The sequence below is a fragment of the Balaenoptera physalus genome (genome assembly GCF_965194825.1).
Source record: "Balaenoptera physalus genome assembly, chromosome: 10".
Lineage (NCBI taxonomy): Eukaryota > Metazoa > Chordata > Mammalia > Artiodactyla > Balaenopteridae > Balaenoptera > Balaenoptera physalus.
The window spans coordinates 24,240,462-24,267,777 of record NC_138889.1 but is presented as its reverse complement, the minus strand read 5'-3'; the positions used below and the strand labels follow the sequence as shown (position 1 = coordinate 24,267,777).

Below are 27,316 nucleotides of genomic sequence, written 5' to 3'. Positions count from 1 at the left end.
ACAGCTGCACTGCTGCCCCTTCCTGCCCCAGGACCTGAGCCCAGGTCCCGGGGCGGCTGGAGAAACGCACTGTTTTTGGTGAGATGCTCTTACTTACTGTGTGGAGCTGCTCCGGCTGCCCCGGCGCCCACACCCCTGCAGGGCCCTGTGCCCGTCCTCCCTGCCCCCTGCCCAGGGCTCGGGGAACAGCAGTCTCTGTGGGGCAACCTGCTTCCAAGTCCTTCAGTGACCATGGAGGAGTGGGAACGGGCTGGGCTGCCGGAGAGCCTGGGCATGCAACACCTGAGCTCAGCCCTGGGGGCTCACGTGAGGGCAGGGGCTGGGGGGTGCGGGCGGTGAGCGGAGGGGCCTCCAGCCGGCGTAAGTCTGGGCCCTGGACCCGGGGAAAGGCCTCACCCTCTCAGTCCTCACCTGCCGCTCGGGAACGCTGTGGCCCACCAGCCCGAGGCCTGTGGCGCCCGCCACAGACTGCCTGGCGCACGGCTGGGGTGCCGACGCCACACCTGGATTTTGCGCGGGGACCATCGGGGGGCTCTGTGCACGGGAAGACGAGCAGCCCCCAGGCCTCGACACGCCCCTTCCATGTCCATGGAGAAGTGCCGGATGGAAGGCCGGCTGTGCTCCTTTTCGAGCCCCAGGGAATTCGCGGGAACAGTCCTCCCGGCCACGGGGTGCCTGCCCACCGGCTCTGGGCCTGCGACCAGCCCAGAACACAGAGGGCACAGAAGTGGGTGCAGGGAGCTGAGCCGGGTCTGCAGAAGGGCAGACACCACAGCCTGGTCCACAGCCGACTGGCCCAGGGCGGGTGAGAACGGGCGGGCAGGCTGAGGGGAGGACAGAACGTGGCACAGCCTGCCCGCCTGGGCCCCGGGGAGAAGGTCGGGGTGCTGCCCGCGCCCTCGCTCCGCTGCCTGGCGTCCTTTGTGGGGGCGAAGGGCTGGAGGCAGGGCTCCCGAGGAGCTCAAAGGCCAGGGAAGGACACACGGGACGGTCCAGACCCACCCTAGCGCTCCAGTGGGGCAGCACCCTCTCTGAATTCCTACTGCCGCCAAACCGCATCCCTGAGGCCTTTGGGCAGAATTGCTAGGACCCAGGAAGACGGCCCCTTGCTGTGGTCCAGACTTCAGCAGCGGCCGATGAGCGGAGGGAGCCAGCCGGCCAGCCGTGAGCAGGAGGACAGGGCACGGGCACAGGGACAGCCACAGCCGGGCTTCCCGCAGCTGTGCCCACCGCCAGAAGCAGCTGCAGCCAATCACAGCCCCCACCATGCCAAACAGTGCCGGGCAGGCGAGAGGCCGGCAGGAACCTGACACCCCCTCACTGGAGAGCGGGGCCGGCCAGGGTTGGGGGAGCCATCCCCGTCTGAACTCACCCCACAGCTCAGCCATCTCCCAGTGACCCAGACGCTACACCAGCAGAGAGCAGCCTGCAACGGCCGCAGGGCTGATCCCCGACCAAGGTCAGAACTCCCCCCAGTGTGACGGCCCCCATGCCGCTCCTGTGGTGGAAGGGACCGCAGGCAGAGACCAGGAGTGGAGTGTTTTTATTAATGGCTGCGTTTCCAAAGAACCGTTTTGTAAGCAGGAAAGCTCCCCAGGAAGGGATTGCATTAGTGCAACAAGGGGGAGCCTTGACGCCAGGCTCTCCAGACACGTCCAGGTGGAGACTTTTGGCCGAGGCCGGCCCGCCAGGGACTCAGGGGCTGGGAGGACACGCGGCCCCTCCCCCGCCCCGGCGGGGCGCTAAGGCACCGGGCCCGCCTGGGTGGGCAGAACGCCGTGCCGTCAGCAGGCCGGCGGCTTGCAGCCCTCAACCTGCAGCCCTTTGCTCAGGAGGAAGGCATCCTGCGTGGGGTCGCAAGCCAGGAAGAGCTTCACCATGCCCTTGGCATCCTTGGAGCCTCCTGGCCTCAGAATGCAGCTTCTGTAGTCCATGGCAACCTGCCGAGAGGGGGCGGGGCTGCAGGAGGGTGGAGCTCCGCCTTCACTGAGGGTGTGGGGCTGCAGGAGGGTGGAGCTCTGCCTTCACTAATGGTGTGGGTGTGGCCACCTCTGCTGTGACTGAACAAAGGGCAGGGGAGCAGGGGGTCCAGGGCAGGGCCCTCAGAGCCTGGCAGGCCCAGGCAGGCGGCACAAGCATCTACGCCCAGGCCAAGGACCTCCGTGTTGGTGTGCTCGGCAGGACGGCCTCTCACCTTGCCACTCAGGACGCCCTCCTGCTTGAAGCGTGTGTGGAACGTGTCCGCGGAGTACACCTCGCTGCACAGGTAGCCATAGGACTGGGCGTCGTAGCTTCCTGCCAGGCGGCCGAAGGTCGCAGGCAGGTGGGTCCCGGGATACACGCGGAGAGGCTCCTGCCCGGCCCCCTGGCCGCTCCGTGCCCCTTCCCCAGAGCGCAGAGCTTGGGGCCTCAAAGCAGCCCTGTCTGAGTCCCCCGCCACTAGAGGGAGTATTGGCCCAACACTTGTAGAAAATGGGGACTTTGTGGGCAACTCAGTGGAGGGACACAAATCAATCTTTGCCGACTTTCTGCTGAAGCTCACGGGGGTTCACCCCTAAGCCACTTACAAGGACAGCTGCCCGAGGCTCCGAGGGATGAGTCAGGGCTCGCCCTCCAGCACGGGGAGAGCGCGGGTTAAAGCGCTCACGAGGGAGTGAACTGCATCTCCGCACCGACACGAACCGGCAAACCTCATCGACGCGTTCCGTCCGGACTATGAAGCCCTCTCCTGCCTCTTGCAGGCTCTCCAGAAAGCACGTGCAGATACGCCCACCCCACCCTCGGACTCCGCGGGCCACAGCTGGAGGGAGCAGCCCAGGAACCCAGGCAGGAAGAGGCCAGAGGTCAGCTGGCCTTGGCCAGAGCCCGTCAGCCGGTCCCTCTTCACACACCACCAGAGGATCCTCTTGACCTGGGCAGTAGCCGCCACCCGACCGCTAAGGTGGGCCCGGCGCTTGCTTGGCTACCTGGCGTGGCTGGGACCCCGAGGATCTCCTGGCAGAGGCGGGCATTGTCCTGGGCCGGGTCCGAGGGCGTCTGCATGTGCAGGGCCTGATCCACCTTGACCAGGACGATCTGGCGCAGGTTGAAGAGGCCTGGGGGACAGGAGGAAGGAGACGGGGGGCTGGCACTGTGTCCAGGCCGCGCTTTCCAGCCGGGCGGTCCGGGAGCCCCTTTCCTTTCCCTCGGCCCGGCCGCACCGGGGTTGGCCGGCCGGGACTTGATGAGCTTGTCCAGCAGCCCCTGGGGGACGGCGCTACCCGTGCCCCGCTGAGACTGGCAGCAGCGCCAGGGCTTCACAGGGCATGGCACTCCCGGCCCCAGAGCTTTCCCTTTGGTTCTCATCACCGGCTGTCACCAGAGTCGCAGGCAACGTGCCTTTCTTTTCGTTTGTCTTCTTTCTGGACCTTAGCCACACAAAGGTGTGAAGCCCTGACACTCGCTGCCACGTGGATGCACCCTGAGAACACGATGCTCAGCGAGAGAAGTCAGACACAGAAGGACACACAGGGTGTGACCCCACTGAGGGGAAACGTCCAGAACAGGTAGATCCACAGAGTCAGAGTGGGTTCCTGGTTGTCAGGGGCAGGGGAGGGGAGGGAATGATCAGTAAGGGCGTGAGGGACATTTTTGGGGTGAGGGAAATGTTCCAGAACAGGGCAGTAGTGACGGCTGCACAGCTCAGTAAAGTGTCCCCACGCACCCCGGTTGCAGCCTGTGAGAGCATCGCTCTCAGGACGAAGGGCTGACCGCAGGAAGACTGAACGAGCACTGGGTCCTGGGCCCAGACGCTCAGCTGGGGACCCCGCCGTGGGGAAGTCACTGGGACTTGCTGAGCCTCCACCGAGACTGGCAGCAGCCCCAGGGCCTCACAGGGCGCGGCGCTCCCGGCCCCAGAGCCTACCCTCTGGTTCTCATCACCGGCTATCACCAGATTGCATACAACGTTCCTTTCTTCTATTTTGTCTTTTTTAAACGCAAGTCTTGAATACATGTATTTAACATGCAGGGAACCAGTCCTGACTCCTTGATCTGGGGCTTCCAGCCTCCAGAGTCTCGAGGACATCCACTTCCGTTGTTTACGCGCCCAGTGCGTGGGGTTTGATGAAGGAAACTGACACCGAGGGAGTCACCACGTGCGGGGTGACATCAACGGAAGAATCCGGTGGCGAGGGTCTGCCTGAGGATCATGGGAGAGCCCGGGCCCTCCCCGCCCCCTGCCTGCAGCCCCACGCCTGCACCCTCCTGAGAGCGGAGCTGGTGCATCGCTTGCCAGAACTCATGGAAGTAGGTCTCCAGCTCATCATGCTGCAACAGGGAGGGCGGGTTGGGCACAGGCTTGGTGAAGTTGGCCACCATGGCCGTGATGGCAATCTGGCGCCTCCTATCCTGCTGCAGGTAGCCCAGCTGCAGGCCAAAGCAGGCCATGTGCCCGGACCTCCCTTCCCTGGAGAGGTACGCGGGTGAGGCCCCGCTTCCACAGAGGAGCCCCGGCCCACGGCCGACAGGTTCCCCCACGCATGCACCGAGGGTAGAGGTCCAGGTAGAACTTGCCGATGGATGACCTCGCCCGAGGCCGCGTCCCGGACCGTGTAGAGCCTCACATCTTCGTGACACATGTTGGTGCCCTTCTCCAGGTCGAAGGTCAGCCCCAGCAGCTCCTGGGAGATGCCTAGCCGCCCTTGCGTGACCACCTGCATGGGGAAGGACTCATTGAGCAGGTGCTGGTCCACGTGGTAGCACGTCTCCTCCCCCTGTTCATGTAGTAGCGCAGGTCCTAGACGTTGATGGGCCCGTCAAAGTGCAGGCCCCGCCTCTGGCACTCAGCCTTCTTTAGCTCCAGGATCACGGCCGCTCCTGCTCCCCGAGGGGCTTCAGCTTCTGGGCCAGCTCATCTGCGGGCGGAGGGGAGAGGCTCGGCTATGTCCCTGTGGCAGCCCCCCAGCCGCCCCCCACCCCACGCCCCTCGAGGCAGAATGAAGGGTTGGGGAAGGCGACCCCCAAGGGCTGACACAGTGGGGTCTCAGGCAGCACCACGTCCAGTCAAGGTCTGCCTGACCCCCGTCCCCACTGGGACTCGGGGAGGCGGGGTTACCTAGGAAAGTGTTCACCAGCTGGCCTGTCTTGGCCATGTTCATCTCCAGCACGGGGTCGGCACGCGTGCTGAACCCCAGCAGGCGGGACTTCTGAGCCTGCAGCCTTACCAGCTCCCCGAGGATCGCGCAGTTCTCCTGGAACCCAGAGATGGCCAGCGCTGGGGACCGTGGGCCACGCCCTCCCCACAGGCCCCGGGCCAGGTCTCTGTGGGCGGGCAGGGCTCTCAGGCCACTGGCGGGCACAGCCAACCCCCCTCCCTCCTCCTCCTGGTCCGGATTTCTAGACACTTTGATGCTGTCCTAACACGTGGTCTTTATGAACACAGGTCCTTTTGGAACCAGAAACGGCATGAACCGTGATGAGCTCTAAGGCCAAGCGCAGGAAGAAATGCGACCAGCCTCTCCAGGAGCCACCCAGGGGCCTCCCCGGGCTCAACAGTACAAACTCGGCTGCCGTGCAGACAGCAGCTCATCCCCACGGCGCCTGAACACCCAGCCCCTGGACGGCGAGAAGCCTGTTGCTGCAGGTGGCCCGGGGCTGGCTGGTGAGGCCCGGCCCCAGGCGTACGTCACCTTCTCTGGGGCCACCTCTCCGGGTCTGCGGTGGGGTTCTCCTGGGAGCCCCCAGTCACCACAGGACCAACGTGGCCTGTCTGCAGCCCAAGAAGGTCGGGACACAGGACTGTCCCCCGTGCCCCCCGCATCACCCGCGAGGCCGAGCAAGCACCAGTGGTGTCTGCGGGGAAGATAAAGGGCTCATGCACAGCCCCCATCTACTGAAGATGCTAAACGGGAGAAGCACAGGCTGCAGCCACACGCGGTATGGACCAAACGCAAGTGTCCTTGCAGGAACCGATGTCTGAATGACAAGGCTGTACCCGGGCCACAGTGAGAAGGCCCAGACCCCACTCAAGGCACAGAGAGGGGATGGGGGGAACATCTGCGAATCTGAGCTCATCGGGCATCACCCCAGAGGGAGAGGGAGAGAGCCAGAAGGAGATACGGAGGGAGAGGGGAAGAGAGGGAGGTACAGACGTCTCTTTCTTCCCTGGGGGTTCCCTAGTGCAGCCAAGGCTGAAAACCACTGCATTTCGGGAGATGGGTCCTCGTGGAAAAGATAAATAGTAGCTCATGGCATTATGGACACATATTAAAAAGGCCCCAAATCTTGGGGAGTCAGGGAGGGGAGCTGGCGGCTGCCTCGTAAACGAGGAGAGATTGGGCGTCAGAGGAGGTGCCTGTGCAGCCCGCCGCCGCTGCCCAGGGCCCTGCAGACTTCATCTCCCGGCTGTGGTCCCGGGCTGGAAGGCAGCGGGGAGGTCAGGCCTTCCAAGCATCAGCGTTGACTTCAGGGCTGATCTAAAAGGCGCCTGGTGTTTGTTGAAGCAGAAAAAAGAGAAAGCAGTGGGCAGAGGATGGGAGGGGGAGGGAGCCCCCATCAGCCCTTCTCCCTGTCTCCCTCTCTGCGTCCCTCTCTCCCTCCCTCCCTCCCTCTACCTCCCTGCCTCTCACTCTCCCTCCATCTCTCCTTCTGCCTCTCTCCCTCCCTCTCTCCCTGTCCCTCTCTCCCTCCCTCCATCCCTGTCTCTCTTTCCCTGTCCCTCTCTCCCTCTCCCTATTTCCCTCTCCCTCTATCCGTCCCCCCTCCCTCTCCCCGTTTCCCTCTCCCTCTCTGCCTCCCTCTTTCCCTGTCCCTGTTTCCCTGCTCCGCTCTCCCTCTCCCTCTCCCTCTTTCCCTCTCCCTCTCTCCCTGTCCCCCTTTCCCTGTCCCTGTTTCCCTGTTCCGCTCTTCCTCTACCTCTTTCCCTCTCCCTCTCTCCCTCCCTCTCTCCCTCTCGTGCTCCCTCTCCCTCTCCCTCCACCTCCTTCCCTCTCTGGAGAGGGAAGGAGGTGGAGGGAGAGGGACAGAGAGCAGGAGACAGAGACAGAGAGACGGAGGAAGAGGCAGAGACAAGGGAGAGGGAGAGAGGGAGAGGGAGAGAGAGGGGGGAGAGAGGGAGAGAGAGAGAGGTCTCTTCCTCCCTTTCCCTCTCTCCTCCTTCTCTCCCTCTCTCCCTCTTCCCTCTCCCTCTTCCCTCTCCCTCTCCCTCTCTTCCCCCTCCCTCTCCCCATCTCCCTCCGTCTCTCCCTCTCCCTCCATCTCTCCCTCTCTGGGAGGGAGTGAGGGAGAGGGAGAGACGGAGGGAGAGGGAGAGACAGAGGGAGGGAGAGGGAGAGAGGAAGGGAAAGGGCGAGGGGTGGGAGAGGGAAGGAGAGCGAGGGAGAGACAGAGAGAGAGGAGAGGGAGGGAGCGAAGGAGAGGGGGGAGTCGGAGAAGGAGGTAGGGAGAGGGAGAACGAGAGAGGGTGCCTGCTTCCCTCTCTGTCTCCCTCCCTCCCTCTCCGTGTCCCTCTCTCCCCCCTCTCCCTCTCCCTCTGTCTCTCCCTCTCTGGGAGGGAGAGAGGGAGAGGGAGGGAGAGTGAGAAGGAGGAAAAGTGATGGAGGGAGGGAGAGGGAGAGAGGGTGAGGGAGAGAGGGAGAGAAGGAGGAGAGAGGGAGAGGGAGGGAGGAAGAGACCTCTCTCTCCCTCGCTCCCCCTTCCTTCTCCCTCTCCTTCTCCACATGTCCTCTCCCTTGTCTCTGCCTCTCCCTCTGTCTCTCCCTCTCTGGGAGGGAGTGAAGGAGATGGATAGACGGAGGGAGAGGGAGGGAGGGAGAGACGACTTTGGAGGGAGACTTGGAGGGAGAGGGAGAAGAGGGAGAAGAGGGAGGGAGGGAGAGGGAGAGAGGGAGGGAGAGAGGGAGGGAGAGAGGGAGGGAGAGAGGGATAGAGGGAGGGAGGGAGGGAGAGATGTCTTTCCCTCCCTCCCTCTATACCTCTATCCCTCTCTCCCTCTCCCCCCCTTTCTCTCCCTCTCCCCCTCCCTATCCTGCTCTCTGTCCCTCTCCCTCCACCTCCTTCCCTCTCCAGAGAGGGAAGGAGGTGGAGGGAGAGGGAGAGGGAGGGAGAGGGAAAGAGGTAGATGCACAGCGGAACAGGGAAACAAGGACAGGGAAACAGGCACAGGGAGAGACGGAGGGAGAGAGGGGGAGGGAGAGAGGGAGAGGGAGAGAGGAGAGGGAAGAGGGAGAGGAAAGAGGCAGAGGAAAGAGGCAGAGGAAAGAGGCAGAGGGAGAGAGGAAGAGGGAGAGGAAGAGGGAAGAGGGAGAGGGAGAGAGGGAGAGGCGCGAGAGAGAGAGGGAGAGGAAAGAGAGAGAGGGAGAGGGAGGGAGAGGGAGGGAGGGAGAGAGGAAGAGACAGATGGAGAGAGAGAGGGAGAGGGAAAGAGGTAGAGGGAGAGCGGAACAGGGAAAGAGGGACAGGGAGAGAGGGAGGCAGAGAGGGAGGAGAGGAAGGAGGGAGAAAACAGAGAAAGAACACACCATCTACATTTCTGTCAAGTGACAGCGGGGATCCTTACACAACCAGGAGAAAATTACAGAGCAAGGCTCTTTCTCAGCAGGAACTGGAACTGCAGACGGGGCCAAACACCACCAGGCTGGCCACACATGTCCAGCCGCTGCCCCAGTCCCGTGAGTCCGGTCAACAGGGCTCTAAGTGTCTGCTCCAGGGAGCTGGGGTTCACCCTCTCACCCGGGAGGCGGGGCCAAGCCAGTAGGGCCCCGGGCTGGACACATAGGGGGAAAAGCATCCCCACAGGACAACTTGTGTGAGCAGATTCAGCTGCCAGATTCTAGAGGCCCGGGACCACCCTGTGGCCCGTGAAACCCAGGAGCCACGAGGGTCTTGCATCGTGATTCCTGTCCGTTGGACTGTCAAGTTTATGTAGGGAATCTTGGAAACAGTGGTAACAAGGCTGATTTGGAACGAGCTTTAGGCTATTATGGACCACTCTGAAGTGTGTGGGTTGCTAAAAACCCTCCCGGCTTCGCTCTTGTTGAACGTGAAGATCCCCGAGATGCAGCCGATGCTGTCCGAGAACTAGATGGGAGGACGCTAGGTGGCTGCCGAGTAAGAGTGCACCTGTCGAATGGGGAAAAGAGAAGTTGAAATCGTGACCACCTCCTTCTTGGGGTCGTCGCCCTCGAGATGATTACCGGAGGAGGAGTCCTCCACCTCCCACACATCTCCGAGACTGAGAAGCTTCTCCCTCATCCAGAGCAGGTCCCTTTCTAGATATAGGAGAAGAGAGAGATCCCTGTCCCAGGAGAGAAATCACAAGCCGTCCCGATCTTTCTCTAGGTCTCCTAGCCGATCTAGGTCAAATGAAAGGAAATAGAAGACCACTTTGCAAGAAGAGTGGTGTACAGGCAATAACTTCATTTGACAGGAGTATGTACAGAAAATTCAAGTTTTGTTTGAGACTTCCGAAGCTTGGTGCACTTTTTAAATGTTTTAGCTGTTCACATTTGTTTGTCTCTTGGGACAGTGACACATAAAGTTGTCATTCTCTATGGTTTGAAATGGGTCCTATGAGGCATGTAATATGAAGAATTGTTACCTTACAATGTTCCCTTAAGCAAAATTGAATTTGCTTTGAATTTTTGGTCTTGCCTAGACGGATAATAAAACTCTGACTCCTGCCCAGCTAAAGTGTGATGTTTACTATTATGGAAACAACACTGGCAAACATTGAAAAGGCTTTCTGTAGCTGGGATATGGCATGCAGCTGTAGTTAAGCAAGCAGTCTTTAAAAGGTGCTGTGAACACAAGGCAGCAGGTAAAACTTAAAGCTGCACCCTTACCCTAGATTCGAGGTTTAAAAATTCCACTAGTCTTCACACCGGACAAGAGGTTGTCCAGTGACTTTAGAATCGAAGAAGTTTCAAGAAAGTTAGTTTACCTTTGATTTAGGGCATAAGTCCTCTGTGTGATTGCTGTACATGAATACAAAGCTCTTTGTAATATTACTTGGGAATTTGAGAGGATTCAAGACACCAATGTCCTGCCAGATTAAGAGTATATTGTAGAGCTGAACTTTGAGTTACTGTGCAATTTTTTTCTCATGCTGCCATTTGTAATATGTTTTGTGACAATCCTTGGGATTAAAGTTTTGGTTCCAAAAGAAAACAAAAAAGAATCCTCCTGCCAATGCAGGGGACGCGGGTTCGAGCCCTGGTCCGGGAAGATCCCACGTGCCACAGATCAACTAAGCCCATGGGCCACAACTACGGAGCCTGCGCTCTAGATCCTGGGAGCCACAACTACTGAGCCCCCGTGCCACAACTACAGAACCCGGCACCTCTAGAGCCCGTGTTCCGAAACGAAAGAAGGCACCGTAATGAGAGGCATGTGCCCGCAACGAAGAGGGGCCCCCGCTCGCCACAACTAGAGAAAGCCCGCGTGCAGCAACGAAGACCCAATGCAGCCAAAAATTAATTAATTAATTAATTTTTAAAAGAAGACCGCCATTGGGACGGCTGGGGGACAGCTCCACACGCTGCTTCCCGAGGGGGGCCTGCACCCAGGGACTCAGGAGGCGCCCTTGCTTCTGGCGATGCGTCCAGAGGCCCCAGCGCAGGAAAAGCACACATGGCATCCACTCAGGGAGGCCGGGCCCGGGGAGCACACGGGGTCTCCCTGGTACTATTCTTGCCACTTCCCTACAGGTGTGAAGTTTTCAAAAGAAAGCATTCGGGGAAGAGGGCAGAAGCTGAAAAAGCCGCCCAGGCCCCAGCCCTTCAAGACCCCACGCCGGGTCAGGTGCGGGAGGACCCTGTGAGATTAAAGAAACATCACAGAGAGCAGGGGCGGGGCGGGGTCTCGAGGGACAACCTCCTTTGCGCAGAATCTCGGTAGACAGACCGCCACCTTCCCCTAGGAAGGATCCAGAACCTTGGGACCCAAACACTCTGAGCGCCTCAGGAGAAGAAGGCCCTCCCGGGGGCAGGGCACACGGACGCCTCTCGACCACCCCGTGGGGCCCGCACGCACCCAGCTCCTCGCGTGTGAATGGCAGGAAGGTCACGTCCCCGTTCAGGTTCTTCTTGAAGTCGATGCACAGGAGACAGCTTATTTTTTTTTATTTGTTAAAACTTAAAAAATTAATTAATTAATTTATTTATTTGTGGCTGCATTGGGTCTTCGTTGCTGCACACAGGCTTTCTCCAGTTGCGGCGAGCAGGTTTCTCATTGTAGTGGCTTCTCTTGTTGCGGAGCATGGGCTCTAGGCGCACGGGCTTCAGCAGTTGTGGCAAACAGGCTCAGTAATTGTGGCTCACGGGCTCTAGAGCGCTGGATCAATAGTTGTGGCGCACGGGCTTAGCTGCTCGGTGGCATGTGGGATCTTCCCGGACCAGGGCTCAAACCCATGTCTCCTGCATGGACAGGCGGATTCTTAACCGCTGCGCTAACAGGGAAGTCCTCAGCTTCTTCTTGATGCTCTTGATTTTCCGAAGGAAGAAGACGGCCGTAAAATCGGGGGGCGGGGGCACGGAGGGGGGTTCAAGGAGAAGAGGCGGATGAGGTGGACGAGAGGAGGGAGATGGGAAAGAAAGGGCCTCGGGTCCTAACTGTTAGGACCCTCCTCAGGAGGTTACCCCAAGATGACAGCCTAAGCTTCAGCCGTTTCAACGGAGCTAAGTTTCTGTCCCTTCAGGGTCTATCTGGTTTGCAGAAACAGGTAGAAACGGACCAGCCTGGGGGAGGGAGCGACGTGGGGCGCAGAGGAAGGTGCCGGTTCCCCGGGGCCCCTGCCGGGCCAGCAGCAGGCGGGGTGCCTCAAGGACCTGCCCAGGCTGTGCCCCCTGCCCAGCCCAGGACTCAGCGCTCCCGGCCCCGCTCCCGGGCTGAGCAGACGTGCCTGTCCGAGGACAGGAGGGGCGCTGGGGGAGCGTGCCCGCTGGCTCTGCCAGGCGCACGGGCTCGTTGGGAACGCCTGGCTCAGAAGCAGCCCCAGGGATGCCGGGCCTCTGCGGGCAGCAGGCGCCGTGCCGGGCACTGGCCTCCCTGCAGCTTCACGGCCCCACCGGCCACGACTGGGTAGGAGCACAGGGCGCCCTGGGAGGGCGGGGAGGCACTCAGGACCCCGCCCCGCGCCAGTAGGCCGCCTCTCCTGGGCGCCCCCCTCCACGGGCGTCCCCGTGGTCCCTCGGGCCAGTGGTTCTCAAGTGTCAAGGCAGTCTGCGCAGCCCCACTGTCCACACCCTCACCTCCCCCAGCCTCGAAGCTCCATGTGCCCGCCGCTCCGGTGGACTTCGGGGCCCACGTGCCCGGGCCCCACCCTGGATGCCGGAGTCCCACAGTCCTCTGAGTCCCGCTTTCCTCCACCGCAAGGCACGGCACCAGCCGAAGCGGGACAGCGTTTGTGTTGAGGAACAAGAACGGTCGCTGAGCCCTGGGTCGGGCCTGGTACCCGCATTCACCGCGTCTGTCACTTTCTGACGCAAACCAGCCAGCACAGGGCTGCAACCCAGCCCCTTCTGTACGGGGCTCCCACACTCGGGGCCACCGTCCCCCTGCCCTCATCACCCCGGAGAGGCCCGGAGCCCCGGGCTCATTCTAGCCAATCCTGAGCCTGCTCCTTCCCGGGGACCCACACCTCAGGCTCCAGTCCCCAGCCACCCCTCCCCTCATTCCTGCCGAACCCTCGTGCTCCTGGGAGGCCCTAGGTGACAAGGCGTGCCCCTGCCCAGAACCATGAGTGACAAGCTCTTTCCTCATCTGCTGGCCTCACTGTTCTCTGTCCTCCACACAAACCGAGTCGGTCAGCCCTCACGACCACCTGTGAGGGGGTCCTCGGGTCACGCACGTTGCAGATGGTGAACAGGGACAATGGGGTCCAGTGACCGGCCTCCGGGGACCCAGCCAGTTGGTGGCAGAGCTGGGTCTGATCCCGGCCATCAAGATGCGTGTAGCCACGGCGCCCCACGCCACGCACCGAGGTGACGCGCTCGACCATGGGTGGCTCGCAGTGCCTGCCCCCCTCCCCACCCCACGGGGCTGCCTCCCGGGAGGGGCCGGGCTGCCCATCGCCCGCCTGTCCAGGGTGCCGCAGGGACCCCGTCCTGCTGGACCAGGAGTGGGAAGAGCTGGGGGCTCTGGGGGTCCACGCTAGGGGCAGAGGGGTGTCAGGCAGCTGGGAGGACCTGAAGGGACAGGCCCCCCGGGGGGGCCCCACGGGGAACCCGCGCGGGCGCAGGGCTCAGCCAAGAGAGGAGGGAGGGGGTGAAGGCGGACGCCATGCTCTTCAGCCTCCCGTCGTCCCCCAGCCTCCGTGCCCAGCAGGAGCCGCGCTGTGAATTACGGGAGAAAGGGGTCGGGTCTTGGACCCCAGTCCTGGCACACAGCTCCTAAACCTAAAGCCACAGGCTGGGTTGCATCTTACGGCCCCCCTGCCTGCCCACCTCCTGCGAGGGGAGAGGGCAGGGGTTGCAACGTGAATCCGTTGCCCATGGCCCCCGCTGTAATCGTGCTCATGGAACAAAATCTCGGTAAACACGGGGTTCAGAGAGCTGCGGGGTGGGTGCCTGCAGACGGCCTGGAAGCCCCGTGCCCCGCCCCACGCCTCCCCACCTCCTCCTTCCACCTGGCTGTTCCTTTCGAATAGCCCGGTGCTCTAGTCCGTGGACTGGGGGCTTGTGTTCTGGGGGCCCGCGCTAGCCAACGAACGGAACTCGGGCTGGGGGCGTGGGAACTCCTGACACAGCCTGTCGGCCACAAGCGCAGAGGACGACGTGGACCCGTGGCTGGCGTGGGCCGAGCCCTGACCTGCGGGCTCTGACTCCGCGTAGATGGAGTCCGAACTGAAGAGCTGCAGAAACCCGGCAGTCTCAGCGCTTCTGCTGCGGGAGCCCCACGGGCCTGGCGTCGGGACGGAAGCTCTGTGGGAGCGGGGGCTGAGGGTGGAGTAGGCTCGGAGGAGGGGGTCCTTCCTTGAGACCCTCCCACCAAAGCCACGGGGGACGGGGGGCCCGGATGAGGTGGGGGTGGGGCGGGACGCAGGGAGGGGCCCACGCCGCCCATGCTCTGGGGAAGCCCTGTGACCCTGAGGACCGAGGGCACAGCAGGTGCAGAGGGCGCGCTGGTCCACGTGGACCTTCCCTCCTGGGGTTGAGGCGGCAGAGAGATGGGCAGAGGCCGGCACGCGGGGCTCAGGCCAGGCGCTCCCCTACCGCGAAACTTCCTCAAAAAGCAGCCGTCGCAGGACTCGGCAATCGCAGTCATGGGCACTTACCCCGGGGAAATGGAGACTGAAGTCCACACAGAAGCTGTACACAAACGCTAGCCTGACTGGGAAGAGCCCCAGACCGAAAGCCGCTGGGGGCCTTCCCAGGGCAACGGATGACAGGGGCAGTCGTGTCAACGTCAGGATCCTGCTGGGACGCTGACTTGACTTGCACAAGAGGTGACATTGGGGAAAAGTGGGCAATGTAGTTTCGCTTTCTAGGGAGCTGGCCAACTCCTTTCCAGAGTGGCTGCACTGTCTTCCGCTCCCTCCAGCGACGACTCCCCTGTTCTGTGCTGCCTCACCAGCACTGGGCACCGTCTCCAGGTTCTGCTGGGAGCAGAACTTAGGTTTTCTAGTTCTAGGAGAAGCTCCAGAGTGACTCGCTAAGGCCATTAGCGAGTAATTATTTCCCAATGAGTGGCTATTTCCAGTTAAAACCAAAAGCCACCTAATTATTGCTTTTCCCATAAAATTAAATATGAAATCTACATTATGTAATTGTACACTTAGTTCCCCCTTTGTGTATTCTAATTTCTTCCTGAGAAACCTAAGATGCCATCTGGCAGACTGCCCACAGTGGCTACGATTTGGGCAGCAGCAAAGGTCAACTTTAAACATTTTGCATCTAAAGTGGCTTTGGATACCTTTGGATAGAAGGTACAGTCTGAGCCATTTTACAAAATGTGCGGTCATTTTACAAAACAGCTTGACAGTTCCTGCAAGTGTTAAACATAGAGTTACCCTATGACCCAGCAGTTCCACTACTAAATATATACCTAAGAGAAACAGAAACTTACGTCTGCACAAAAGCTTGTACGTGAATGTTCATAGAAGCATATTTCTAAAAACAAAAGGTGGAAAAAATTCAAATGTCAACCTGACAAATGAATAAACAAAATGTGGAATATCCGTACGATAGAATAGCATTCAGCTATAAAAAGGAATGAAATATTGATCCATGTTACAACATGGATGAACCATGAAAGCATTCTGTGAAGAAAAGCAGCCACTCTCAAAAGATCACATATTGTATGGTCCCATTTATATGAAAGGCCCATAATAGCAAATCTGTAGAGACAGAAAGGAGATTAGTGGTTGCCTATATTCCTATATTATATATCATGTACAATTATTAAGTAGATACAGTGACCATGTTTCAGTTTGCTTGGGACAATTCTAGTCTATATTTGTTTTCCTGGGGTAATTTCAAAAATGTGTTGATTTAGATTATACATATGGCTATCTAAGGTGAATGATGGCAGTAGTAGAAGTCTGAAGGTACTTGGGTTCATACATGGTTTTTCCCAATATTTTTAGGTTGTGTACCACGGGATAATAGGAGCTGAATGTAAAGTATATTAACACACTTGAATACCCCAAGTCAAAGAGTAAATAATATATTTAATGTGATTCTCATTCACCTGAATTTCTTCGTCTTGGCTTAGTTTGGCTAAATGTTCTTTCTTGAAAGTGCTGTAACAGGGTTCTCTTTTCTTTTAAAAGTTAAGACATATTTCTTTATTTGTGGTGTTCTGATTAGAGTTGCTTAAGTTTTGAGTGGAATGTCCCCAGTCCTATTTTTTCCCTAAGTCGTATTATTTTTAATGTGCTATTTTGCAGAATGTGAGGTTCGTCAGGATGCATTTATTGTGTTATAGCACAATTGTCTATGCCGTAAACATTGCATAAACCTTGATTTCCATAAGGTAAACGGTATTTACTATATGACTATAGGAATATAAGACTTCAGTGGTATTGGCATAATAACTGCTTTTCCACCTTCTACCACAAGAACCCTTCTTACTGTGGGTAGGATATATTAGCAACACAAGAGCTAACAACTATTTCAGAGCTGCTCAGTTTAGAGTGTTTGGTGGGGAGTTGGAGGCTAAAAGGGTGCTATTCAGAATGCATCCTGAGTTCCTGATAACCAGCAGACAAATAGAACATTTTAGTTAGAGAATGCTTACAAAGCTCTTTCTGAAAATTGAATGTATTAGTTTCTTTCAAACATTTTAAATGTAGTAAATAAAATATGCTATGTCTGTGACATTTGGTGTGTGAAGTGCTATGGTAGAAATAGATCAGTAAAGACATAGATCCTACCAACCAGGAGTTACTGATCTCATTATTAAGACTCACATCCAAATTAATTAGCTAAGAAAATCTACTGAGTTGAATTGGCCATGAAGATTCTTTTAATAATGTAAACGATAATTAATTTTTAGTCTTTGTAATTTAAGATATTTAAATTTCATATTTGCGTCAACTCACTGCAAAATAGTCCTATTCCTAGGAGGGAAACAAAACTTTTGTGGAAACACTATGTGATGCAGACTGCATGCCTGCTACTTCTTGTCTGCCGGCAGACAACAAAATCAGTGAATTTAAAAAGTAAGATTTCACTGGGGAAACCAAGATAGGACAAAGTTTGAGGTTTTTTTTCCCAGGCATGTATTTTCATGATTGTGATTTTATGTATGTCTAGTAAAATTATTCCAGAGTAAGAGTTACTTAATGACAGCTTGCAAAGAGCAGTATAATTTCCAGGGGCCATTTGACTAATTTTGTGAACCTTTTACCAGGTCATGCCAAAAAATACTCACAAACTTAGTTAGGGAGAGCTCTTACTGTGTTTCAGTCCTTTGAAATGGTTCTTGAGGTCGGTGCTAAGCAAGGAATCTAGTTACTTGATAATAGCTACTTAAGTATAACCTTCAGGATATAGAGGATCTACTTAAATGTCTACTTACTTGATGAAGTAATTTTGAAAAATATTGATTCTTGTCCATGCTAACATTTTATGAATTAATTTTATTCATTATTCTTCACATATACCTCGACATACATGTCTTTAACACAATGTTTTGGGTCATTAGCACAGCTTGCCAAAATACCTCTTTCTTTCAGTTTAAGATTAGTGAGATAAAGTACTTTCACAGCTGTCTATAATGATTGTATCTAAAGCCACAAACACCTCTTCTTATAGCTTAAGACAGTTGGGGTTTTCATTTTTCCTCTATGTAGCTATCTATTCTTGATTGCTACAGTGAAATCATTTACTAAGTAGTTTAAAATGTGCTCTTTGAAAGGTTTCTTTATAATAACGTCCATCCAGCATTTAGAATTGAAGACTGGGAATAAATTTTTAACCTTGTTATATTTCTTTGCCTTAAAAAAATTATCATGTGAATTTTGTATATATTTATATCTTAGTCTTGCACTGTTTTGGACTAATGTGTGTTCCCCAAACAAGGAAGCATGACAAGGTGATTGCCTGTTTTCTGAAGCATTTTTTGGTGTGGGTGGAGGAGGGTAAGCATTGCTTTACCCTTTATTTGGTTGTAGAGTCTATTTGGCTTCTATATATAAATTCAGATTTTTAGGACTAATTTCTATGCAAAATACAATTAATTTTAAAATTAAAAGGCATCTTTTTGTAAGTTCATTGAGATTGATAATACAAATGTTCTAAAGCCTCACCTACGAAAAGGGTTACCATTTTTTCTAGTTTCAGGATTTAAAAATTGAGTGAAAGTCACAAGCGAGCAGAAGTAGTGTCTTTATTCTTATTACATGGCATAAAAAATGTACCTCCTTTTAAATACTACCTCGACTCAAATAAAGTAAAATTAATGGATAAAGAAAAGTATTTTTTATAATAGGTAGCAGTGACCTGTTCCAGTTATTACTGAAATTTATCAAATATGGTACATAAATACTTAGGAATTTAAGTGAGCAAGTATCTAGTGTCCTAATGTTGCTGCTGCTCACCATTGTTTGACATGCCAAGAATATTCTTTTTTTTAGATCTTACCCAAATATTGGAAATTATTCATTCAGCAATTATTTCATTGAGTACCTATTGTGTTCTTAGAGCTTTGGTTACATGAGTCACTGAAATATAATAATTTTTCCTACCTTGGGACATTGTAAAGACTTTGGCATTGCTTTAAGTGAAATGGGAGCCATTGGCCAGTTTTTAACAAAAGAGTCATAAATCTTATTTACATTTTAAAAGGAATTGGAATACTTAGAAATCTGACTTTTAATTATTTGCGCTTGACTAAGTTTTAGGTTTTATATATATATTATTTATTTATATATATATAAAACCTAAAACATATATAATTTAGATAGGGTTCAATCATTTATTTGGATGATAGTCTATCCCCTCCTCTGTTGCTGTCCATTGTAGAGTATTATCTCTGAGCAGTGGAGCCAGTGAGACAGTGAAGATAGTAAAGGCAAGGCTCTGTACGTTCCTCTGAGAAGAAATACAGGAGGAAGAAGAGCTTTCTCTTCTTGGAGATGGGGAAAAGAGTACAGAAAGATATCAATTTAAGATATGTTTCATTGAGGTGTCTATAGCACATCCAGGTAGAGATATCAAACAGTTTAGATAAAATAGAACTGAAGCTCAGCAGAGAAGTCTATTTGGGAGAGAGAAATATTTGAAAATTATCAGTGGAAACTGATATTTTAAATTATCAGTTAAAACGTGTTTATGGATGACGTTACCTTGTTAACTTACCTAACTTAAACATAACTTAAACAGACAAAAAGACTCCAGATGAAACGAAGGGGACATATTAGTATTTAAATGAGTTAGTCCAGGAAGAGAAGCTCAGAAGGGCGTGATTATAAAATACTTGAGATGGTGGGCACATTTATTTGTGAATTGGTCGGGAAGGAAATGATCCAGAAGGGAACGGATAGACTGAACGAAAGAGAAAAGGTTAGGATCCTAGAATGCAGTTAAATAAGATTTAATAGATAATAACAAAATGATAGAATTATAGAGGCTAGATATTAAAACGTAAAACTTCAGAGTTCGAAAAAGGTGTAAATGTTCAATGTATAACCATGAGAATAGGTTATCATTGATTAGGTGATATTTAAGATCCTTTCCACCTTCAGAAATTTAGGATTCTTAGAATGGAGCATTCATTTCTTTTGTTGTTAAATATAAAAGAAATATTGATACTAGAAATCTTTCTTTTTAATTGACTTTTTTACCAACAAGAATACTAAGTATTTCCACCAGTTCTTTTCAATCACCACTACCAATCTAGAGCCTTGGCCCCTTTTTCAGTTGGTATAGCAAGCAAATGATTGCTATACCGATAGCCAGATATGTTTATTCACCTGGCTGTCAGAAGATACAGTGGATGTCATACTTCAGCATCTTTTCTTCCAGGGAAACTGAATCCCAGTTCTCTACTGGCCAAGTAGCTTTGTGAATACGTGAATTTCTATCTTAACTTTTATCAGTCTTGAAGATGGTAGGCCCCAACAAAGACATATATTTTAGTTGGGTTTTAATTTCCTGGTACTTCTCAGTGGTTTGAGTACTCTTTGTGTGTATGTGTGTGTATTTAAAAGGCACAGACTATTAAATGTAGAAAAACCTTGACTTAGAGGTTTAAGTTTTCCCTACATCTTAATAATTTAGCATTATTTTTCTGTTCTTATGATAAGTTTTTACATCTTTATGACCAGATGAGGTATCTATCTACACATAGCCTTAGATTTTACTTTAATTGTACCACTTAGATATCACAAACCTGCATCCCTCTATTGTCTAATTTTAACCATGTGATATTTTTAAAATTCTGAAATTAATTTCCCAAAGATTACTCTATGCACATAAAATACATACATTTTATATTTATGATAAAGAAGGTGGATTTGTTTTCAACTCCTTAACAGCGCATTTTCACCTTCTGTGGACATAATAACTTGGTGCATAACTGTTGGCACTAAACCTCCCAACAGTAACTCTGTCATGAGGATGCCATTCATGGGCACTTCTGAGGGGGTTTCTTTTTCACACAGCTGCTTCCAAACAAAAGTCCAGCAGCCATTTGCCAGCAAACAGCCAGGATGTACAGGGTTACATCACCAATCAGTCTCCAGAGAGCATTGTAGAAGAGGCTCAGGGAAAGTTAACAGAACTGGAACAGAGGATAAAAGAAGCCATAGGAAAGAATGCACAGCTGCAGTCCTTGGAACTGGCTCACTCTGACCAACTTGCCAAGGAGAAGATCGAGGAGCTGAACAAAACAAGGGAGGAACAAATTCAGAAGAAACAAAAGATTTTGGAGGAACTACAGAAAGTAGAACGAGAATTACAACTGAAAACTCAGCAGCAGCTAAAAAAGCAGTATCTAGAGGTTAAAGCTCAAAGAATTCAACTTCAGCAGCAGCAGCAACAGTCTTGCCAACATCTGGGACTGCTAACTCCTGTTGGGGTTGGAGAACAGCTTTCCGAGGGAGACTATGCACGGTTACAGCAAGTGGATCCCGTTCTGCTTAAAGATGAACCCCAGCAAACTGCTGCTCAGATGGGTTTTGCACCAGTCCAGCCTCTGGCCATGCCTCAAGCTTTGCCTCTGGCGGCAGGTCCCTTGCCTCCAGGGTCCATCGCAAATCTTACAGAACTGCAAGGAATGATAGTTGGACAGCCAGTACTGGGCCAAGCACAGTTGGCAGGGCTGGGGCAAGGAATTCTGACAGAAACACAACAAGGGTTAATGGTAGCCAGCCCTGCTCAGACCCTCAATGACACGCTGGATGACATCGTGGCAGGTGGGTTATATTGTTATGAGCAGGTATCAAATATGATTTGCTTAAGGCGAATAAGAGTGTGCCAGAATTTTTTGCCGTTACCCAACTTGAGAACTATTTCTGGACTCTTGAACCATGTATATCTTTAGAAATATTAGTTCAATCTCAGACGTTCTCAGATGGATACAGGTCAAATGAAAGATTAACTCATTCAATGCAAGAGGCTGAAACTTCCTGACTTAGGTGGGTAGGCTGGGAATCTAGGTTTTTCAGTAGTCAGGTTGATGTTTGATTTTTTTGTTTGTTTTTGTGTTTTCCCTTTAAGTTCAGAATACTGATAGAATTTTGGCTTTTTTGCTTCTGTGTTCACACCAGTAAACCGGGAAATTGATAGAAGTTGAAGTGCAAAACTAGTAGAATATATCAGAAAGCTTATCTGTGAACAGAAATACTTTATATTGTAATGGATCAGACTTCAAACCTGATGGATATTTAAAAGAAACAAAAAACGTAAATACTTTTACAACAATAATAAAGTACCAAACCAAATAAGGTTTGATTATACTGTATGTCAGTGATTTATCCCCTGTGAATGTTAATGTGTAGTTTCTTTCTAATTGTATTATGATGCCCTTTTCTATTGATCTGGATCCCTAAGGATTCAAATAGTGTGTTTTGTTTTGTTTTGTTTTGTTTCCTCCTTTGTTCTTCCTTTGGCTTTTAAGTGGACTTAAAAATGTATAATTGTAGAATGAGTGTTGCTATAATGTATAGTGTATGTTTGTGCCTGAACTAAGGATTTCATGTAAAATAGATTTCTTAATTGACAATTGTGTTTATAATTGTTACGATAAGGTCTATTTCAGTTTTGTTCTTGGTAGGAGCATAACCTCTTTTGCCTGGTTTCAGATCCAGTTGTGAATCATGATTGTTTTCTGTCTGATGTAGTTGATAACTACGTTGGTAACATACATCCACACTACTGTTGATCATTCAAAGATTAATGCCCAGACTCTAGTGCTATAGCATTTTTAATAAGGGGGAAAAAGGATTGATGTTCACATGTCAACTCCAGAAGTGAGTTGATGAGGGAATAAAGTACCCCTCAACTGCTACCACCTTTGGAATTCTCCCATCTCAAGTACTGACCTAATTAGCCCCTTCTTAATTTGCTTATTTTGGTGAAAATAATATCATGGCAAAATTATACTTAGAAGAACTAACAGTAATCTATATTTGAAGGCTGATTGCACGCATACATTTATTTCTACCCTAATGTTTTAATTTTGTCCTCCTAAGTCAGTGTGATTGCTAGATTGATTGGTGAGCATTTTATGCCCTTCAGAATAATTCCGTATGTGAGAAACTGTTTCTGTGTGAGGATCAAATTTTTATATATATATGCTGTCATACTGAGGGCCACCCCTTGTCTGCAGTTAATAAAAGAATAGGAAGTATTTTAAATATTCAATAGCGAATGTCCCCAAACAGTGATATTACTTTCATTAGTTCTAGAAAATAAGGTGTGAAATTGGCAGGTAAAAGACACATTTTCTCCTTCTGAACTTGACTATTTTAACTTTTATTCCTTTTCTGATTAAGAAGATGTAATGGGTAACCATTTGCATATATATTTAATTTTAATTCATAAAAATATTTTTGTTTGCAGGGTTATTTTGAATTAAGGTTTTGTGATTACATACCATAAGAGGGGAATTTGTTTTTCATATGGTTGATTGTTTAGCAAATGGGTTACTCTCAATATCTATTTAAATTTTGATCTGTTGTCCAGTGTCAGAAATAACCAGGACAATGAGTTATTAGTGCTATGGCAGTCTACGTGTAGATATTTTGTTTTTAAAGATATTTAAATATTTTCTGACAACTGTTTCTTGCTGTTACCTAACAACGTTTGATCCTCATTAAGTACAGTTATTTTGTTCAACAGCAGTCAGTGGAGGAGCATCTGCAATGTCAAACACTCCTACCCACGGTATCGCTGCTTCCATTTCCCAACCTCAGACTCCAACTCCAAGTCCTATCATCTCTCCTTCAGCCATGCTTCCTATCTACCCTGCCATTGATACTGATGCACAGGTAAGCTCCAAAGTCAGGAGTGATAGTTTTTAACTGGAATGATATCATCATTAGAAACATTAATCAGTTATTTAAATCATCTTAGACTGCTTTGTCTCTGGGCAAAGACCTGAGCCACAGTTATAAATTAGAATCCACATTTAAAGAAATAAAATGCCAAATACAGATTATTACTGATAATTATTGTGAAGATCTGGTTTCTGATGTCATCAAGTAATCTTGTTTTCTTAAACTTTAGTTTCAAAAGGGATGTAAAAAGAAAGAACTTATTTAAGATTATGTATTTTCTTCTAAACTTAAATTAGAAGATGTGTTTTAAAATTCATATTGGATTCCATTTATATAGCATATATACTCAGTTGCATTTATATTGTCTTTGAAAATTCTGATCTTGCTGACTGAAATATGTAGTAAGTCTATGTGTCTGTTTCTATAACACTGTTAAGTTTAAAAAAAAGGTTTTTAAAAGAATTAGTTTACCATGAAATGTCAGAGCAAAGTGAGGTTGGAAAAGAGAAGGTAGCTTGTGTTTTGTCCTGAAGAAATGCCAAGCAGCCTAGCTTAGAAGACTGCTGAATGAGGTAAGGGTATATGGCTTTCTTCAGGACTGAGAAATGTTTGCAGTTTATTTAGTTTTGTGTTTTGATTAATGCCTGATGGAGAGACTAGTGTGAGGGTGGTGGTGTACATTATAAATCTTGCAGTTTTATAAATGACCACTTCTTTATAAGCATCAATTTTAGGGAGGGGGGATGGAGGGAGAGAGAGAGAGAGAGTGTGTGTGTGTGTGTGTGTGTGTGTGTGTGTGTGTTTGTATTATTGCATCCTTAAGGGCCTGTACTATTAAGCTATTGAAATAAAGCCTCCTTTTCATTAAGATGTTTCTTGGTAATACTATGAAAAAGGAATTTCATTTCTGTTCTTACTTGCTTCCCTTATTTTATATGAGCTAACTTTTTTGAGCACCTAAAATAGTTAGGGGCTTTTTTTAAGGAATAACTTTATTCAATCTTCAGAGTACACAGATAAGGTAGCTCCTCTTAAACACCCATTTTCCTGATGAAGAAACCCAGGCTAAGAGAGAGATTAAGCATTTGGCTTACAATCACTTCATTTAACTAAGAAATGGTGGGGCTGGGAGTCAAACTTAGGTTGGTTTGACTTCAAAGGCACCCTTCCAAATACCATACTATAGAGCTTCATTTTTAGTCTCATAAAAAAAATTAGACATTCATTTGGTGAACCACAATGGTTTACATTTCATATTGATAGCATTATAGAATTGGATTGAACTTTTTATTGAATTTGCATTATTTTCCTCTAATCTGTTTCGCTCTGAGTCTGTTAATGTTTTAACCAGAAGTATATTTTCTAATTTTGTGGGATCAAGAATTGATCCATAAGCAAAAGTAAAACTTCACCAAAATATAAAGGGTTTCTTTCTTTTTTTTTTTTTTTTTTTTAATGCTTTAAAATAAAACAGCCACAGGGACTTCCCTGGTGGTCCAGTGGTTAAGACTCTGCACTTTCACTGCAGTGGGGCAGGTTCGATCCCTGGTTGAGGAACTAAGATCCCGCGTGCTGCACGGTACAGCCAAAATTAAATCAATCAATCAATCAATCAGCTACAGAAAAGGTTCCATCAAGTATGATCATGATTTTATTGAATTTGAGATTATCATGGTAATGAAATTTTACCTGACTATACCACTCAACCAACCATAAACTAATTTCTGAGAAGTTACATATAAATACTTTTAAAAAGTTAATTTGAAAAAATGATGTACATTTTAAATGTAGTAGACATACTTATGTAAAAAGATTTGACTGTGGCTCCTTAAAAGTCTGCTTCTTTATCTGGTCTTTACATTGAGGCTTTTCAGTTGGGTTAGCCTAATATGAGTTGCAATACTTTTCATGGAGTTTACCATAATTGCATAGTTAGAAATTAGAAATTTCCTGTTTTGGAACACATAATACAAAATAATTATTTGGAAATAATTGTTCACCATTTTTTCTTTAACCTTCAGTGTTAGTTTTTCTAACTTACTAGTTTTTATGATACCAAGAAGGTACTTAAAGTGATAAATACAAAGATTCTTTTATGCTTCATCCACCTGAAGTTTTTTCTAGATTCTCAATACAAATTCCATGAGATTTTACGTAATGGATATTTTGGTTTATGTGTGACAATACTGTGCCATTACAGACAGGTGATATGATGAAAAAGTTCATACTAAGATTCTTCTTCTATTTTGAAAGATTAAAAATCCTCTAATAATTGGATCTTTCATTTGTTTATTTAACAAAACTTAACATGTACATTCTTAACTCTTTACAGATACTTACTTCTTTAACTTAATCTCTGTAACAATCCCATGAAGTAGGTACTGTTACTACTACCATTTTACAGGTAAGGAAAGAGGCCTTGCCTAACAGCCAATTTTTAGTGGAGCCAGCTTTCAAACAAACGAAAAAAAGACTCTGGGTCTAAAATCGAGAAAATGGGTCTGCCTAGATAGCAAAGGGTCATGTGTGTTTAATCTTTACATCTGTTTAGCATATTGCCTTGGCCATACGGCATATTTACTGCAAATCTTAAGGAAGAACAAAAGAAGTGTGATTTTTTAATGCCTCAGTGTGTAAGTCTCTTTTTTAAAATGCTAATGATTCTTGAAAAATGGTCCTTTAGTTGATCATTATAGTAGGGAACTAACATTTTAAACAAGAATTAGCTGGAATCATATGTGTAATTTCTGGCCCTTAAAGAATGCTGACGATAAGAGTTTGCATTCTTTATAACATTCCTCAAATCTTATGTTCTATAACTAGAAATCACCCTTGGTTTGTGTGCCACAGGCTCTCCCCCTCTCATGTAATGGTTTTATTGAATTAAGTTTGTCTGGATACTATCAAAACTTTAAAGATTAATACTACACACTGTGCTGTTACCAAAATTTATTTTAGGAAACATCAATAAATGATAGTTTGAAGTAATTATTTGGGACTGTTTTACTATAATTCTGATAACATAGCTCTAATCTCTATTTTTATTTTGCTTGAGTGGTGTAATACAACTTATACCTGGGTACTCTAGATATGGAAATTAGGAATCACATATAGATTTTTAAGAACTGTGGTTTTATATGAAACAATAAATCTGGTTGAAGGTTAGAGTTGAATCCCCTGAATTAATTAAATATTTTCTGTATTTTATAGTGTGAACTTTTTATTAACTCTACTAGCCACTAAAAGTGAGAAAGAATTAGTTGTTCTGTTCATAGGTTCTAAAACCTGTGTTCTGGCATGAACTGAACTTGTGTTCTAGTTCTGAACTGCTTGACATTTTATTCTCAAATTTCTAAAGGCTTTCCTTGAACTTGGAGTAACTTATTGTAGCACATCTCAAAAATGAGAAAAATAAATACCTCCTCATGTAATTTTGCCTTTTCTTCCTGTTTTTAATAATTAACATGTATCCATTATCTTTTTTTTTTTTTTAAAGATAGTAGTCATCTTTTCTTTTTTAAATTAATTTATTTATCTATTTATTTTTGGCTGTGTTGGGTCTTCGTTTCTGTGCAAGGGCTTTCCCTAGTTGCGGCAAGCGGGGGCCACTCTTCATCGCAGTGCGCGGGTCTCTCACTGTCGCGGCCTCTCTTGTTGCGGAGCACAGGTTCCAGACGCGCAGGCTCAGTAGTTGTGGCTCACGGGCCTAGTTGCTCCACGGCATGTGGGATCTTCCCAGACCAGGGCTCGAACCCGTGTCCCCCGGATTGGCAGGCGGATTCTCAACCACTGTGCCACCAGGGAAGCCCTCCATTATCTGTTAAAGAAGGTAGATGTTAAATTTAACCTACATATCAAGACTGAAATTGTAGAGTATGTAAAATTATGTTTTACCTTTAATGGTATAAATATCATTGGTATTTCTCTTTTCTTCTGTTTTTGCAATGTGGAAAACAGTTTCACCACGATTTAATGAGAAATTAGGGAGACCAGGAAAAAACTTATTTAACTCATAATAGTAATATGAAATACTCTGCCATTATAGCATTCTACTTTAAAATGCATGCATTCTACTTGTTTATATGAAGTGTTTTAAATAGGTTATTTACTATCTTACTGATTTTTCTCATTTATTGAATGCCCTGAAGTGCCATCCTTTTTAATCTTATATATGACCCCTAACATGGTTAGAGAATGAGATATTTGGGACTAAGGAGGTCTAAAAATATTCAGCCCTTTAAATCCTAATAGTTTTCAAAGTAATTTATTTAATTACTTTAAATGAAATTAATAGATATACTTCCTTTTTTATAGTTCAGATATGTTTTTTTCACTTATATTCTAGCTCATTCAAAGTTACCTTTTCCTTTAATATTGCATTTGTCTTATGATTCT

At 49.1% G+C, this 27,316-nt stretch overlaps 1 protein-coding gene and 2 pseudogenes across 3 annotated transcripts; 2 read left to right on the top strand and 1 right to left on the bottom strand.

Annotated features, from left to right (window-relative positions):
* Positions 1–566: 566 nt before the first annotated feature.
* On the bottom strand, positions 567–5,869 carry LOC309636471 (thimet oligopeptidase-like; annotated as a pseudogene). Its single transcript, XR_014268502.1, has 8 exons — positions 5,670–5,869; positions 5,096–5,391; positions 4,527–4,895; positions 4,155–4,447; positions 3,201–3,332; positions 2,967–3,095; positions 2,195–2,331; positions 567–1,940 (listed from the first exon to the last, which is right to left on the bottom strand). The product of XR_014268502.1 is annotated as a thimet oligopeptidase-like (transcript).
* Positions 4,155–10,875, top strand: LOC309636470 (uncharacterized protein; the record flags this gene model as incomplete). The annotated part of the gene is made up of 4 exons (XM_082409611.1): positions 4,155–4,287; positions 4,638–4,721; positions 5,423–7,216; positions 10,686–10,875. Exons 3-4 carry the CDS (start codon positions 6,228–6,230, stop codon positions 10,873–10,875), a joined length of 1,179 nt encoding a protein of 392 aa, XP_082265737.1. The 5' UTR covers positions 4,155–4,287; positions 4,638–4,721; positions 5,423–6,227.
* Positions 10,876–17,481: 6,606 nt separating this feature from the next.
* On the top strand, positions 17,482–24,716 carry LOC309636469 (ankyrin repeat domain-containing protein 17 pseudogene; annotated as a pseudogene). The gene is made up of 3 exons (XR_014268501.1): positions 17,482–17,560; positions 20,039–20,836; positions 22,764–24,716. The product of XR_014268501.1 is annotated as an ankyrin repeat domain-containing protein 17 pseudogene (transcript).
* The last annotated feature ends 2,600 nt before the right edge of the window (positions 24,717–27,316 follow it).